General features: G+C 37.5%; 1 protein-coding gene across 1 annotated transcript in view; it reads right to left on the minus strand.

Moving 5' to 3' along the window:
- The window catches only part of SGCD (sarcoglycan delta), a 202,020-nt gene that overhangs the window by 75,668 nt on the left and 110,240 nt on the right, over window positions 1-16,112 (minus strand). Inside the window, exons 4-5 of the mRNA XM_070933852.1 lie at window positions 13,819-13,906; window positions 7,602-7,721 (exon numbers count right to left, since the gene is read on the minus strand). Of these exons, the coding sequence (XP_070789953.1) occupies window positions 7,602-7,721; window positions 13,819-13,906 (208 nt within the window). The remainder of the gene's footprint in view (window positions 1-7,601; window positions 7,722-13,818; window positions 13,907-16,112) is intronic.

Here is a 16,112-nt window from a genome sequence, read left to right on the forward strand (position 1 = left end):
GGAGACTGGACGATAATTAGCCAATACTGCTGGGTCCAGGGAAGGCTTCTTGAGGAGAGGCCTTACCACTGCCTCTTTCAAGGTGGCGGGAAAGACACCCTCACCCAACGAAGCATTTATAATCCCCTGGAGCCAGCCTCGCGTCACCTCCCGGGAAGCCAGCACTAACCAGGAGGGACACGGGTCCAACAAACATGTGGTCGCGTTCAATCTACCCAGAATCCTGTCCACGTCATCTGGGGTCACAGGATCAAACTCATCCCAGATAACAGTCTCAAGACCTGTCTCCGTCACCCTCGCTGGATCTATCCCGTCAGAGTCCAGACCTGCCCGAATCTGAGTGATTTTGTCATACAGATACTGAACAAAATCCTCGGCTCTTCCCTCCAAGGGGTCCTCCCGCACTTCCTGGTGGAGCAGGGAGAGGGTCACCCTAAACAGGGTGGCCGGGCGATTATCTGATGACACAATAAGAGCAGTAAAATGAGTACATTTTGCTGCTTTTATCGCCACTAGGTAACTCCTAATATGAAATCTTACCAGTGTTCAGTCAGATTCAGAAAGACTAGCCCTCCAACAGCTCTCTAGGCGTCTTTTCTGGCGCTTCATCTCCCTCAGCTCCTCGGTGAACCAAGGAGCCAGGCGAGATCGGCGCCGGGTCAGAGGCCGCAAAGGCACGACTCGATCCAGGGCTCCAGCAGCCGCCCTATCCCAGGCGGCCACTAGGTCCCCAGATGAGGCGTGAGCCAGAACCTCCGGGATTGGCCCAAGCTCCATCTGGAACCTATCAGGTTCCATCAGGCACCTGGGGCGGTACCATCTTACCGGTTCCGCCTCCCTGCAGCGGGGTGCTGCGGTTTGAAGGTCAAGGCGAAGGAGCGAGTGATCTGACCATGACAAGGGCTCGATGACTATATCCCCTATCTCGAGATCACTCAACCACTGTCCAGAGACAAAAACCAAGTCCAGTGTGTTTCCCCCAGTGTGCGTAGGGCCATGAATTAGTTGGGTCAGGTCCATGGCCGTCATGGAAGCCATGAACTCCCGAGCCACCTCAGATGCCTCACCCACGGATGGCAGGTTGAAATCCCCCATGACCATAAGTCTGGGGGTATCAACCGCCACCGCGGAAATAACGTTGAGTAGCTCGGGCAGGGCTGCCGCCACGTGGCAGGGAGCCAGGTACGTGATCAGCAAACCCATCTGAACCCCGTGGCCCCACTTCACAAGGAGGGACTCACAACCAGCTGTCTGAGGTACAGTGGTCTCCCTCGGCCTAAGGCCTTCTCTAATAATAACCGCTACTCCCCCGCCCCTCCCCTGTGACCTCGGCTGATGGAATGCGTGGAAACCTGGTGGGCACATTTCTACCAGAGGGACCCCTCCCTCTGGGCCCAACCAGGTCTCCGTAATACCCGCCAGGTCCGCTCCCCCCTCGCAAACAAGATCACAGATGAGGGGGGCTTTATTTACTACAGACCTGGCGTTGCACAACATCAGACGAAGGCCCGGGCCCTGAAGGTCTGTACTACCTGGAGAACGGGTGGAGCCTTGGGGGCCGGAGCACTCTACCACTTGAAGATAGCGGGTGCGTGCTCCCTTAACATGATATGGCCCCCTGCTCCCGCCATATCTACCCCTCCCACACACAGTACCGATGGTGAAAGCATAGTCTGGACCAGCTTGACCCCCTCCGGATCCCCCACCACCCCCGCCGAATGTCCTGGCCAAGCCCGACTCTCCTCCTAGTGGGTTATCCCCCAAACCCACAATCCTAATTCCAATCCCACCCCCCCTCCCCCCCTCCCAGAACCCCTTAAAAGTTTAAACAAGGACGATTTTAAAAAACCCCGCAACCCCCTCTTTGCGGCATGCCACCTCTCGGGACTCCAGAGCCCATCATCGAGGTAGGCCCTCAATAGAATGGAGGGCCAAGCCTGCGAGAGGGGGGAGTCTCGCAGACCAAGAAGCTCCGCTGCTGAGTACATTAATCATAATGGATAACATGAGATATCCCCCTTTCGCAATCAAACCCATTACAGACTGCAAGTATCCAATTGTGTAAATTCTTGAAATAACCCATTGTTTCCTTGACCGGAAAAAAACAGTTGCTCTCTTCAAAACAAGTCTTTTCTCCCTAGTTTCTGAGAAGAAAAGCAATAATTCCAGGTGTATATTGCTAACTAGCCCTAATCCATTTTATTTCTGCACATTTGACATGCATATAAAAAAGTTGCGGTGAATCTGCAAAACAGCACAGGTTAATCTTTTTGCAAAAAAATTAAAACGGTAGGGAGATGGAAAATCTATTGCCACAAAATATTAAATAAGGCAATGGAAAATCTAACTACCCATATTTTTTGTATTATAAGACACTCCGGAACATAAGATGCACCTAGCTTTTGGGGAGGAAAACAAGAAAACTAAAAATCTGCCTCTGCCTCCCAGCTCCAGCACATGGCTTGCCAGGGCTCCATTCCATTCCGCCCATCACCGGTCAGCTGAGCGACAGCTGGATCCTGGCCTCGCATAGCCCCACCAATCAGTGGGCTGGCCGACCAGAAATGGCACTATTGCTGCCTCCTATGTGTCTGTTGCCTCTGCCGGGGAATGCTGGAGTCTTCGCCAGCATTCCCCTGCTATCGCCACCGCTTGCAGCTGCCGCTGCCTATCACTGCTGCCGCTGCTGTGGTTGGATTGGTCTCCTGGAGTACCACTGATCAGCTGTTTCAGGTGGTGGGGATCGCCACCACCTGTTGCTGCCACTGCCTATTGCTGCCTCTCGCCACTGCCGTTTGCTGCCTATTGCTGCCACTCACTGTCGAACGGCAGCGGCTAAAGGCAGCAGCGGTGATAGGTGGCGGCAATCCCCACTGCCTGGAACAGTGATCAGCAGTATTCCAGGAGGCTAATCCAACCACCAATAGGCAGCGGCAGTGAATGGCCTTGGTGATAGGCAGCAGCGGCAAGTGGTAGCAGCAGCAACAGGCAGTGGCAGCGATAGGCAATATTCGCTCCATAAGATGCACAGACATTTCCACCCACATTTTTGGGAGAAAAAGTGTGTCTTATAATGCAAAAAATACGGTACAAGTTCACTTCCACAACACTAGTGTCTTAGTAGTCCTTTGGGCTTGGAGCTTACCGTATTGACAATGGCCTGTCCATAACTTGTATCACAACAGTTTGGATATTGTGTAATTCTTTAAAATATCAGTATCCTGCTTTTTTTTTTCCACCAACAAACAAATCATTCATGATCAATGGATCAGAAAGTAATTGATGAAACAAATAAATTTCAGCCTCACTGCACTAGTTCTAAATAAAGTCCAGCTGTTCAAAGTGAGATTTGCTTAGTATAGAACTGAAAAGGCAAGTTGATGTTTGATAAGAAGCAGCACCTGAATTCTTCAATTAGGTGATTTATTATGCCAGATCGGACAAACATCTCAATAATCAAATTTCAAGCTTTCTCAGTTTGCATATTTATTCTTTTCATCAGGGTTCCAATATCATTATGTTTGAAATCAGTGTTGACTACATGTCAATTATTGTTATTGTTCTATAGGCTAATTTGATCTTGGTTTCTTTTCTTAAAAAAACGTATTCTAATTTAAATTACTTTATCTTTCATTAAAATGCTTTTATGCAGTGATAATAATTTGACTCTGCTAGTGAGCGATCAAGTGGCATGTAGAGGACATATTTAAAATTAATCTGTAGTATAAAAAGAACTAATTAACAGAAAAATGTTTTATGTTTACCCTTTATTTATAAGTGCTGTAACATTCAACTTTCATTAAATAAATAAGTAATTAATTAATGAACATCAAAACTAATTTTCAATGTTTTCTTATTAAAATATAGCTTAGCTACAATTGTTGCTCCCTATGATCAATAGAAGAAACAAATCAATGTTTCTTGTTTGGAAAATCCTAAGACAACATCTCCAACAAAATGATTTACAAGTATAATTAAGTGTTTCATGTTTCATTGACCACTAATAACTCTGGATTCCATTTTATACACTTGCTCAGTAATACTTGCAAAGAATGCTGAAAATTCTTCTATAGTTTAGAGTTGCCACTGCACCCTTAACCAATGGATCAGAAAACACCAGCACAATATCTATATTCTTAAACATCCTGAAGCAGATCTATGTGGTTGCTATGAGTCAACACTGATTTGATAATACATCAACAATCAAGCAATATATTCCTGAACATTTCTGGCATGTATCTGAAAAATTTCTCTGTAGCCATCAATAAAAGATTTAATTTTATATATTCAACTCTCTTTCCTTGAGAAAATGACAGATCAATAATTTAAATTATTTTCTTAAACATACATTTGTTTCTCTACCTTGAGACCAATGATTTACTGATATAAAATTTAAACCACTATGGCTGAATCTCCAAACATGTCTAAAAGGCAACTAAATTTGCATTGAAACAGAATAATTTATAGTAAACATTAAAGAATTTAAAATAAAATATAATTTAAAAATCCTTTTAAAGTATGTGATCAATAATAAATTGTTACCTTTTTATGAATATATAGAAAATTAAAAATTTGGACCAAAACTTTTATTTTAATTAAATATTTCTATAAACTTAATGGATGTGTAACAAATGAAGAAAGTCTGGCCTGAGAATGGCATAAGATCTCTTCAAAGTCTTGCCTTTTGGTCCACTGTCCAAATTCTATGCAATGCTGACAAATATTTAGAAGAAATCTATTTTCACAAAGAAGCTGCCCCAGCATTACCAACAACAATTTGGAAAGTTCTATAGCTTGGTCATAAAATACATGCTTTGCTAAAGCACTGATGTTTAAAAATAATGTGGAATTTAATAATTGAAAACTTTGGGAACTACAAAATAGTAGAAATATTAATATTAATATTAATAGTAGAAATAGAAATATTAAGCTAGTTTATAGCATTCTGGTCCTTGTAGTACCTACCAGAACATTCATCTTTATGTTAAATATTGCTAGAATCACATCAAAGTTAGTTACAAATTAAACATAGTAAAAGAAGAATCTTTGAAGAACTGCAGATCTTATAAAATTTCTGCTTTCTTATATGAGGTCTTGAAAAATTTAAACATTAATACAAATGCCTTGGAGTTCACAAGATTTTCATCATGGGGATGAGCATGACGGTATCTGAGTCCTGAAAAAGTTACTGATGCTGGATTACATGTACATAATGACCTGAGTGGTTGAGAGTAAGAAAAGGGTCCCAATATGCATGTATGTACAAATGTTTTAATGATTATAATGATGATTGTGTACCATTAAGTCATTGTCAACTGTTACCTACCACATGTATAGATTTTTGTCCATGATCATCTGTCCCTAACCTGGTCCTTCAGTTCTTCCAATAATACAGACATTCCTACCATAACTAAGTCCATCCAACTTTCTGGTCATCCTCTTCTTCTCTTTCCTTCCACCTTCCAGCCTTAGAACTTTATCCCCCAGTGTTGGGTCTTCACATAACATAGGTAGGATAATTTAAGCCTGACCAGTGTTTTAATGTATGCTTATAAAAGTAAATTACTCTTTAAATGTTTCTTTCAAACTTCTCTTCTTCATGAAAAGGACAGACTGTAATATTTTCTATGCTCATCATGACTGGTAGTTTGCAAAACAAAATATATGTTAATGCCTTCTTTTTTAAAAATAGTTCTAACTTTCAGATGTTTTAAACATTGTTTTTCACTCCTTGCTTGGTTTTAATGCTGGAAAAGATGTGAAGCATTCCAATAAAAAAAAAAAAAGACACAACCTTATTTTGTTACTTGAAGGCCCCGAACTGCTTTAAAGAGTAAATTTCAGATCAAGCTTTGAACAAGTACAAAGAAAAGGAAATAATTATCATTAGCCAGTTTAAAAATAGAATATGTACCCAATTGTTGCTGCTCTAACCTCTCCAAAACAGCTTTCCTGCTAGATTATAATTCTGTATTTCTTTTCTTTTCTTTTCTTTTTTGTAACAAGGACATGTGAGGGAATAACAAGAGTATCTAAAGATTTTTCACACAGAAAAGAGATGCTAGAGGTACCTGGACTTTGCCAATGCTAAAATAACTTATTAGTAGACATACCCCACCCTAAACTAATTAGATTATAATCAACATAAGAAATAAGTATAACACATATCAAGGGGGTCATTAAAGCTGTTATAAACTCAGCTTTGATGTCATTGTCTCATTTTCCTTTGATGTCTCTTTTAAGAGAGAAAAAGAAAAACTGAGGACATTTTGCTGAAAATGTAAGCAGCACATCACCGAAATGATACAAATAAGTTTTTAAAAATCTGATTTATTGGCTTTTTTGAAGTTCATAAAATATAAAACTTTTTAATAATAAATATACATCTATACAAAACTCTCAGAAAAGATACTGAAAATAATAATTCTCCCTTTGGAGCTAATTATTGCTTTATGGGGCATGACTGAAACCAGCTGATGCAAATGTTTTTAAAATCTTTATCAAAAGTAGAATAAACAAGTATCTGTTGATTTTGTCAATTTGTATTATTTCACCAGAGATTCTGGAAGTTTCAAAATTATGCATAGTTGAGCTGCTTTGTGAAAGGTTTTTGAAAGCATAAAAACATGATTGCTAATACCTGCATCATAAACATTAGGGGAAGAAACTGAAAATATTATTTTGTGAGTGGGAAGTGGAAGTGGAATTGAATGGAAGTGGAATTCTGCAGCCGACTTCATATTCTTAAATATCCTCCAGAAGGCTTCCAATTCTCCAGAGTGAGTTTTAAGGATGTGCAGAGAGACGTAGATAAAAAGAAAAGCAATGGAAATTCCATTTCATAACCAGACATCTGCTTATATAAAACAAAATTCTATTTTATTTCTACTTTATTACCTAATGGCAACAGTTGATGCTATTTTCTACTGCCTAAGTAAAAAAAAAAGTATTATGGTTTGGGGATCACAAACGGAAATGGACTTAACATAAGACTCTAAATACTAATAAAACAGCCTACAGGGGCTTAACTACCATTTTGCTCCAAGGTCTAGCAGTACAGCCAAATTATTTTAAATGATTTAAATAGTCTTAGCTATGTACTGTGGGTGATATAAATTGCAGGCTTCGAAAGCGATATACATGCTGGCAAAACCAAATGGCTTTAATGCAGAATGTTAGATTGGAAGGTGCAGCATTGCTCCTTCCATTATTGAAGACAGAATGCCATTTCATTTTTAAGCTTTAAGGCATAAAAATCACTTAGAAATGGGTTTAGATGGAATGGTGTGGCTTACTTGCCCACATCTGCTTGTGAAAAGATGAGAAGCAAAGATGTTTGTCTTTCATAACACTGTGCTTTGTAATGTATGCTGTGACCACGATGATGGTCACCCTGATCCCAACATCCTTATCTTAAAAGTCTTCAATAAAAAAAACTGATCATGTCATGAATTCGCAAAAAACATTTGATCAATTTTTGCCGAAGCCATGAGAGAACATTCTTTCATAATGACTATAAAAAAGATCATATATATATATAAACTATTTTCAAAGTAATCAATATGCTGATAATAAGAGAAGCTTAGATGAAAATTGTTTACCTAAAACTTTCAGTCTTTCTGCTCCAACGACCACTTCATTATCATCTGCAGAAAATAACAATTTCCCTGAAGTGGTTAGCACTTGAAATTTTTGGCTGTAGGCTTCCACTGCTTTGGGACCTAAAGAAAAGAAAGAATTTAGTGGTCTATATGACTAATCTAATCCTGGAAATTATACATAACTAATATTTATTGAGCAGAATGAACAGAGCTTCATGGAATAGTTTATGCTAATAAACCTGAATAAATAAATAAATATTCATTGAAATACTGATAAACATGCCTGCCTATATTCTATTATATTTACAGCATGTTATTTTAAATTAATTAGGCATGTGTTTTACATTTATATTCTTTAAAAAAATCACTACTCTGTTGTCTGTTACTGACTTGAACACTGTCAAAAAACATTTTCAAGTTGTCATTACAAGCTAAAAATCCATGAAATCGTTCATAACCAGGAGCTTCAACATTTCCAGTAAATGAAACACTGGTTCCCCTGTATCTCCATAAAGGGAAAGAAAAGATGTCTAGTAAAGATAATCTGAGAAAGAACTGACTGAATGGCATGGAATCTATTTATTTTTGCAGCATATTATACAGATGTATATTATGTAGATGCCATAGAGTAACACAGCTCACCACTGACAGTACCATTAAGATTAGAACTTGCATCTCGTTTGCACAAAATTCTCATTTGGAAACTCAGGGTAAAATTCAAAGTATATATGTATTTATTACAACTTTCGTAGGCCAACCATCCCTATACATGTCTAACACAAAAGCAATTGTAGAAAGATAAATAAAAACAAGAAATAAAAACATATTTGAATAAATAAATATGGTTTTAGCCTATACATATTTTGTTATAAAGAGGAGGCTTGTCTTAGTGGCAATACATTTCATAACAAGGGCTTACTATACAGAAAACTGAATTTATCACTGATATTTTAAATTGTCTTTATCCCCTCACTGGATTTAGGTAAACTGTTTCATCCACTTAACTAAAGTAGATGTATAATAAGAGACACAAATTCTCTTGTTTCTGAATAGAAACTTCCTTTCCATCTATGGAAGGCTCTCTTTCATGTGAATAATTCCATTGGTGGGAAGACACATTTTGCAATCCCCAGAATTACCTTCCATAACATATTTGACAAATTTATCAATCAGTGAGAGAACACATTCAGAGAGTGTGAGTTGCACCAGTGGGAATTGACTAAAGTAATTTCTTTTCCTCATTTCTGAGTGAGAGCAAATACTGAACAGAGCTCTATTTAAGAAAGCTCTCCATCCCCCCCTCTATATACATACATACATATTTATGTATATCAATATCAATCATCTGGTTCTCTCAACAACATCAATCATTGTTTTGCCTGACACTACCACAAGCAAATATTATCTTTTCCTGAAAAACAAAAGGCCAATGGAAATGAAAAAGATTTTTAGCGAAACTTGATTGACTAGAACATTTTAAATGTTCTGATTATTCTTTCAACATTATAGAAAATGTCATTTAGCCTGAACTCATTTTAGAGTATACTGAAGAACAGCAAAAAAAGATGTCCTATAAAGATTTGAAATTCAGCAAAAAAAGAAGATTTTCAATAGCAGTTTACTTCTTCTCTCCTAACAGAAAACTAGGCTTCAAAAAATCCTCCTATACTTCTAATAAATATTTTTGAATAAAACGCCTGATCCCTTCTCCTAAAAATCTCCACTTATTTGCCACAATTTTTGATTGCTCCCATTTTCTAAAAAAATAAATAAAAAATACAGGCTGCTCTTCATTCAACATAAGGTTGGGCATCACTTCTATACCTATTAAGGTTCTCTTGTTGCCTTTTAATCAAGAGGACAATCATATTTAAATAGCTATAATACTGTACAAAGTACCTTTCTTTGAATAGATTTTACAAAAGTTGGTCTGTAACAATATCTACATCATAAATTAAGCTTCTCCTACTACAGACATGCCCTATATCATTTCTGGTCAACAATTAATATGTAAGAATGCTGTGTTACAATGAAGTATAAATGAAGTTTATAAGGAGTACAAGGTATTTGACACAAAACATAGTTGTGTAGTTCAGGGAATAAATTAGAAACAAATTCATTCAAGCACAACAACGTGGCCAAGTTCTACAGATTTAGGAGTGAGGGAAAAGTTGCTTCCATTCTAAATATAGTTTTCAATTAAATACATAATATTACAATTGAATTATATTAACCTTGTAACACAGTTACCTGACTAGCATTTTGCACTTCCAAAGGGGAATGCATTTTTACCCTTTTAATATATTTTGTGTTGGATTATCACAGTGAAATTAGATTAATTTTTGCATTACTTCAATAAATTGGAATCCACAGTGAAAAGGGTTATGTAGTATTGTTGCAACTGCAAATATGCCTCACTGACATATTCCAGTTGTCATTGCTATACTATTATTTCCCAAAAGAAAGAGGTTAGAACATTATTATAGTATATTATATTACTGTTATTGTAATTTTTAAAGTTATCTAGCTAATCGCAGACTCTCTTTAGTTCATCAATTGCAGGATAATTTGGGAGCTGATTTTTATAAGTGTAAAGTCAAAGATCAAGGCTAGGAAATAATTAAATAACTCACATTCAAAATCTTAATGTGATTATATAGTACTGTACTATAGTACCGTACTATTCAAATCAGATGTCACAGGGTTGAACTACTTGACAGCATTATTTCACAAAGGCATCAAGAATTAATAACCAAAGATGTTATTATGAAAACTTCGTTAAATGAACTTTTAAATTTTTCATAGATACATGCAAATAAATAAATAGACTCCTCATTGCCTGCCTGATGGAAGAGATATGAACTAATCTCTACTGGGTGATTCTGTGCTTCAGCTATTGAAGACTGTATTTATCTTTTTGCATGTATCAGTCTATGGAGATTCTCAGTCACCCAAGTCATGGTTGTCCCAAAGGTGCTTTTTCAAGAGGCAACTGGACTTTCTGGTTTTTCTTTGAAGACATTTTGCTTCTCATCCAAGAGCTGAAAAAGAAAACCAGAAAGTCCAGTTGCCTCTTGAAAAAGCACGTTTGGGGTATGAGGGAAAGATTTTTTCACACTATCCCTATGTCCATCTTTTACCTATCCCATAGTTAATTAAGTGAGTCTCTGTGTTTAAGAGATAAAGGTTATTTTTTCCTCTCATTTTTATTTCTCTTCAAGATGTAGCTTAGACAGAAGCAGGGCTTTCTAATCCTGTCTATTTCTTAATAAATCTTGCATTTACTTCAAATAAAATGAGTCTTTGTTAGAAATCACCAATTAAGAACACTGAGTGTGTGTTGCATGTGTGTGTGTTTGTCTGCTTATATTTTGGATCATATTCTCTCACAACAGCATCTGCTGTATCAAATCTCTTACAACAGCTGGCTAAGTCTAAAAGATGAGGACAGACTGGTCCAATGGCACAAAGCACTATCCAGTAGGTTGTTCACTCTTGTGGCAGGTTACAGTAGTTGAATGGTACAAGAGTAAAGATTCTGAACTAGCCTTCCCTTGCAAATCCCTTAATTCAGGGTTTTCCCACCAACCGGGCCATCATGTTAGGAACCGGCCTACAAAGCTGGAAATGAGCAGCAGGCGAGCAAAACTGGAACCTTCCTCTCCAGTCCATGGAAAAATTATCTTCCATGAAACCATTCCTTGATGGGGACCATCAGATTGGGGACCACTGCCTTAGTTGACAATCTGGAATGAACTTGATATCAACATTGGACTGTATTAAGCTTCTTTCTTGAGAAGGATGCTCACATCCATTCTGGCAAGCAAGGATCCATTTCAAAAACATCTGAAGTGTATCAATGAAAGGAGCATATTGTATATTTGGTATTCCATTCGATGGAATTGGTGGCCTGAAGGAGGAGGGATCCTGTATATTTTCATGCACTGGTTAGGTTATCCTGATTAGAAGGGTTAAGACTAATTAGTGTTAACGAATCAGTTACACTGATTAGAAGGGTTAAAATGCTGATGGATTTGACTAATCTCATGGATACCTTTGGAGTTCTTCCTGCTTTCTTTATTTGTGATAGTATCACTTTTAACCCTAACCATTTGCCAAAGAAATCAATGATCTTTCAATCATCCTGGCTGTTTTATCTTTGGTTGCTTACATTTTTAAGTATTAGTCATGTATTTTTTTAAAAAAAATGGTATACTAATAATTTTATTATATAAAATGTTATATTTTCTTGTTTCTTGTTAGCTATTTTGAAAACTCTATGGGTAAAAGGAAGGGTACAGAAGGAATGAATGGAGTCAATCCATAAATGGTCCTTTTTCAAATGTCCACTTACAGCCCAGTTCAAACCAGCATCATACTCCACAGAGATGAAAACCACTAAATAATTACTTTCCTGTGACTACTCCACAAAGCTATTAGAACTTGTTCTTAGTTCTAATAGCAATAGCAATAGCACTTAGACTTACAGTATATATGACTTCACAGTGCTTTGCAGCCCTCTCTAGGTGGTTTACAGAGTCAGCATATTGCCCCCAACAATCTGAGTCCTCATTTTACCCACCTTGGAAGTTAGCATTGTTTTTATGGGCATGCATAGAACTGTCTTAAATTAAATCTTCTTGATTCTGTTTGACAAACTCAAATATATGGGTTTTTTTTTTCATATCAATCTATAATTTATCTACAGGAATTATAGCAAAACTCTTTCTCCTATGTAACCCAAAATACCCGAAGTTTTCAGATTTGTAGAATATCTACACTGTTGATTCCCATCAATCTCTATTTCTTCCAAGATACAGAAATTCAAATGGGAATGTTTAAAGCAAACTATGGTTACCTAACAAAAGCCACAAAGTAGATAGTTATAGGGCTGTATAAAGCTGGGAAAAGATAGTGAGTTTTGTCAGGACTTCAGATGAAATACTTCTTTCAAGCTGCTGCATGGAAAAAGGAGAACTTCTGCTTCTGAAGCTCAAAGCAAAGCTACTGCATTTTGGTGTGGTTCAGTACTTCTAATAGAAGAGTCTGGCTACGAAAGCACTGGGCAAAGTCCCCAGTGTGACCCCCAAGTCCCTCCATTTCTGAGGAAATGGAAACGAAGAGTGAGAAAATATAGATTTCTTCCTATCGGATGCCTACACTATTTACAATCTTTTTCTTATTTACAAAACTGGAATGCATTTCTTTTTAAAACCAACCATGTTGAAGAATGATTGCATAGCTGCAAAACATGCATGCAAAAACACTTGATGTGGCTTTCCTCTGTTTTGCCCTTCTTATTTCAAAGGCAAAGTTGCATTTTTTGAGAGAACCTCACACTCCAGACATTTTGGCAAATGGCGCAAGTCTTCTATTAGAAATACCTCCATGGTGTTTGTGATTCCTTTGTTCCTTTTACTATTTTCTGTTATTCAGCCATTGGTTCAAGTCCTCATGTTCCACCTGCCAACAGCAGATCAGTCATCAACCATTCAACCATAAAGCAAGTGCTGACCAAGGCTCCTTATTGAATTACTTAGCCTGCTGTCTGGAACACAAAACAGGCCAGATGGTCTAATTTCACCCAGAATGATATGTGGTTGCATGATTCTCATCTCCTAATCCTGGGCTGAATTCTTTGCTGCTGTTGCTCCTACTGTAAAAGCTTACCCATACTTAGAAGTGACAGGTCTGCTGGGGAATTTCAGAAGCATCCATTTCCCTGTCAAACATTGAGTGTAGCATTTTGTGAACATAAATGGTACTCATCTGCATGAGGGATTTTTAAAAGATTTTTAGAAACCATTTAAAGACAGAGGACTTCTGTGCTATGAATATTAATCAGTTTGGCTCCAGTTATTTCAGGTAAGTGTAAAGTATTCAGGGATCGTCTCCTGCCTGTTCCAAATCCTTGAGATAGCTGGCACTTTACTGATTAATATTTATAATGGTATCAGAAATGACAATTCTAGTCTGAAATTCTGCTAGAATAAGGGAGCATTAGTTTCTAGATCTGTGAATTATAGGTGTCCTAACATGCCTGTTTCTTCAGTTGCCATGCAGGCTTTTTCTTTCTTCAATTTTGCAAGGGCAAGCTGGGGTCATGGTTTTTATCAATGGAGTTATGTTACTGATGATTATTCCAAGGGCTAATGCTCTCATCATCATGCCCGTTTGGTTCCCTTTTTCTCTTCCTCAGATATTTCCCTTGCCTTACCTGTTACCAGACGTGTAAGAACTTTACTCTCCTCATTGAGAATGTTCACTGTAACATTCTGAGCAGACTGGAAGTACAGAGGGTTGCCCTACAATAGGAGCACAAGAAAAAGAAATTAATGAGGTGGACATAACTTCCCATAAGAAAATGCACTTTCTCTGACCTTTTTCCTAGCCCAGTAGGGCGGAAATGCCTAGATCAGTTTTATACCTATTTGGTAAAATGTTCCATGGCTTCTTTTCAGTTGCTCACACAAAATGCCTGGAAAAGTAGAGCACTGTACAATATGACCAACTTTTTTTTTAAAGGGTAGAAATTTGCATAGATTAGCTTCTATGTGATAGCAAATCACATTTTGAAGTTTGGTCTGAGGCATAGTCAATAGTGTTCTGCCTGGTATTGGTAATAAAAAAAAATCTAAACAGATAGAAGGATAAAAGAGATTGAATGGAATGTTGAATGCTACTACTAGCTAATACACTGATTTGCTATTGTTTCATGTGTATTTCAAGTTACTTTTTCCTATACCACATTTTTTTTTACTTTTATTTTTTTAAATGAAGTCTACTAGACTACTTGCCCAACATAAATTGCTAACTGCTATCATGAGAGACTTGCCTCAGATTGGCAATTTTTAAAGTTCATCTTTAAAAACACAAAGTGGTATTCACACCTAAAATATATAATGGTGGCAAATGTTACTCCAGTATGTCACTGCCCCTGCTATTTGCAGATTGAATCTCCATTGGAAAAAAAATGAAAATCATGAAAACTGAATGAAAATATTCACACGGCTTAGCCAAAATATTTTTTATTAAATCCCAATATCTTTTTTCTTTAATGTATGTTTAAGATGCTTGGGTTCAAAAAATAGTGTGATGCAGACACATATTTATTGCAAATAAATATATAACTATCTATCCTGTTTCCCCAAAATAAGACATCCCCTGATAATAAGCCGGATCAGGCTTTTGAGTGCATGCGCTAAAATAAGCCTCCCCCCGACAATAAGCCCTACCCAAAAATATTTAAATGCAGAGCTGGAAATCAGGTAAGACTGCAAGAGGAGCCCCATCTTGTTCCACATGCCTCAAAAATAATAAAATCTCCCTGAAAATAAGGCCAAGCGCTTATTTCTTTTTTTTTTTATAGAAACTTTATTAAGATTTTTTACAAACAGAGAAAAAGAAAAACATACAAACAAAAACATAAAAAACATAAATGTAATGTCATTTTCAGTTAATATCGGATGTGCAGTGTTTTAACTATTTACATAAATAATACTTGGTGATATTTCAAATCACTTTTAACCATTATTTAACACACCTTTAAGTCTTTCTTTCATTTTATCATGCATCCACTTGTACCACCTTTCCCACACAATATAGTAAACTGACTTCTCGTCATCATTTAATTCATGGGTTAATTTAGTCATCTCTGCGCACTCCAATGTTTTCCTAATTGTGAGCTCTTCTGGTGGTTGAGTTTTCTCTTTCCAGTACTGTGCGTATGCCAATCTGGCCGCTGTAATCATGTGAATCATTAAATGTATCTTTTCCTTTCCATATGGCTTCTTTACTATTCCCAGGAGAAATATCTCTGGTGTTAGTTCAATATCTTTGCCAATTATTTCATATAACCACTTCCTGATCTTATTCCAATATCCTTTCGCTTCCGGGCATGTCCACCACATGTGGAAGAAGGTGCCTTGACTGTGGCCACATTTCCAACAATTGGGATGTATATTAGGATATATCTTTGCTAGTCTGGCCGGGGCTAAATACCATCTATGGAGCATTTTGTAATGGTTTTCCTTGTAGGCCACTGCTCTAGTCAGTTTAAGATTCCTGTTCCATGCCTCCTCCCATTCCCCAAAGTTTATATCACGCCCTATATTTTTCTCCCATGCATTTATTTGATTCTTTGTGATATCTTCGGACTTCTCATCACCTAATAAATAATTGTATAGTTTGGCCAGAATCTTTTTATTTGTTCCCATCAGGATTTTATCCCATCCATTTGATCCAAGTTCTAAACCATATTGTTCTTTGTCTTTCTGATATCTAGATTTTATTTGCGAATAGGTCCACCAATCTAAGATTATTCCTTGCTCTCGTAAAGTATCATTTGGTTTAAGCTTCCCTCCTTCGTCTAAGATATCTTTATATCTGCCCATTTTCTCCATCCCCCATCTATTGGGGTGGATCAGGGCCTCCATCGTTGAGAGCCAATTTTGGATTTTTTTGTAGTATCTTTGCCTAATCTGGGTCCATGTTTGTATCAATGAGTCTCTA

This window comes from Pituophis catenifer, unplaced genomic scaffold (assembly GCF_029215685.1).
Source record: "Pituophis catenifer annectens isolate HBS135680 unplaced genomic scaffold, rPitCat1.0.hap2 SCAF_2, whole genome shotgun sequence".
Lineage (NCBI taxonomy): Eukaryota > Metazoa > Chordata > Lepidosauria > Squamata > Colubridae > Pituophis > Pituophis catenifer.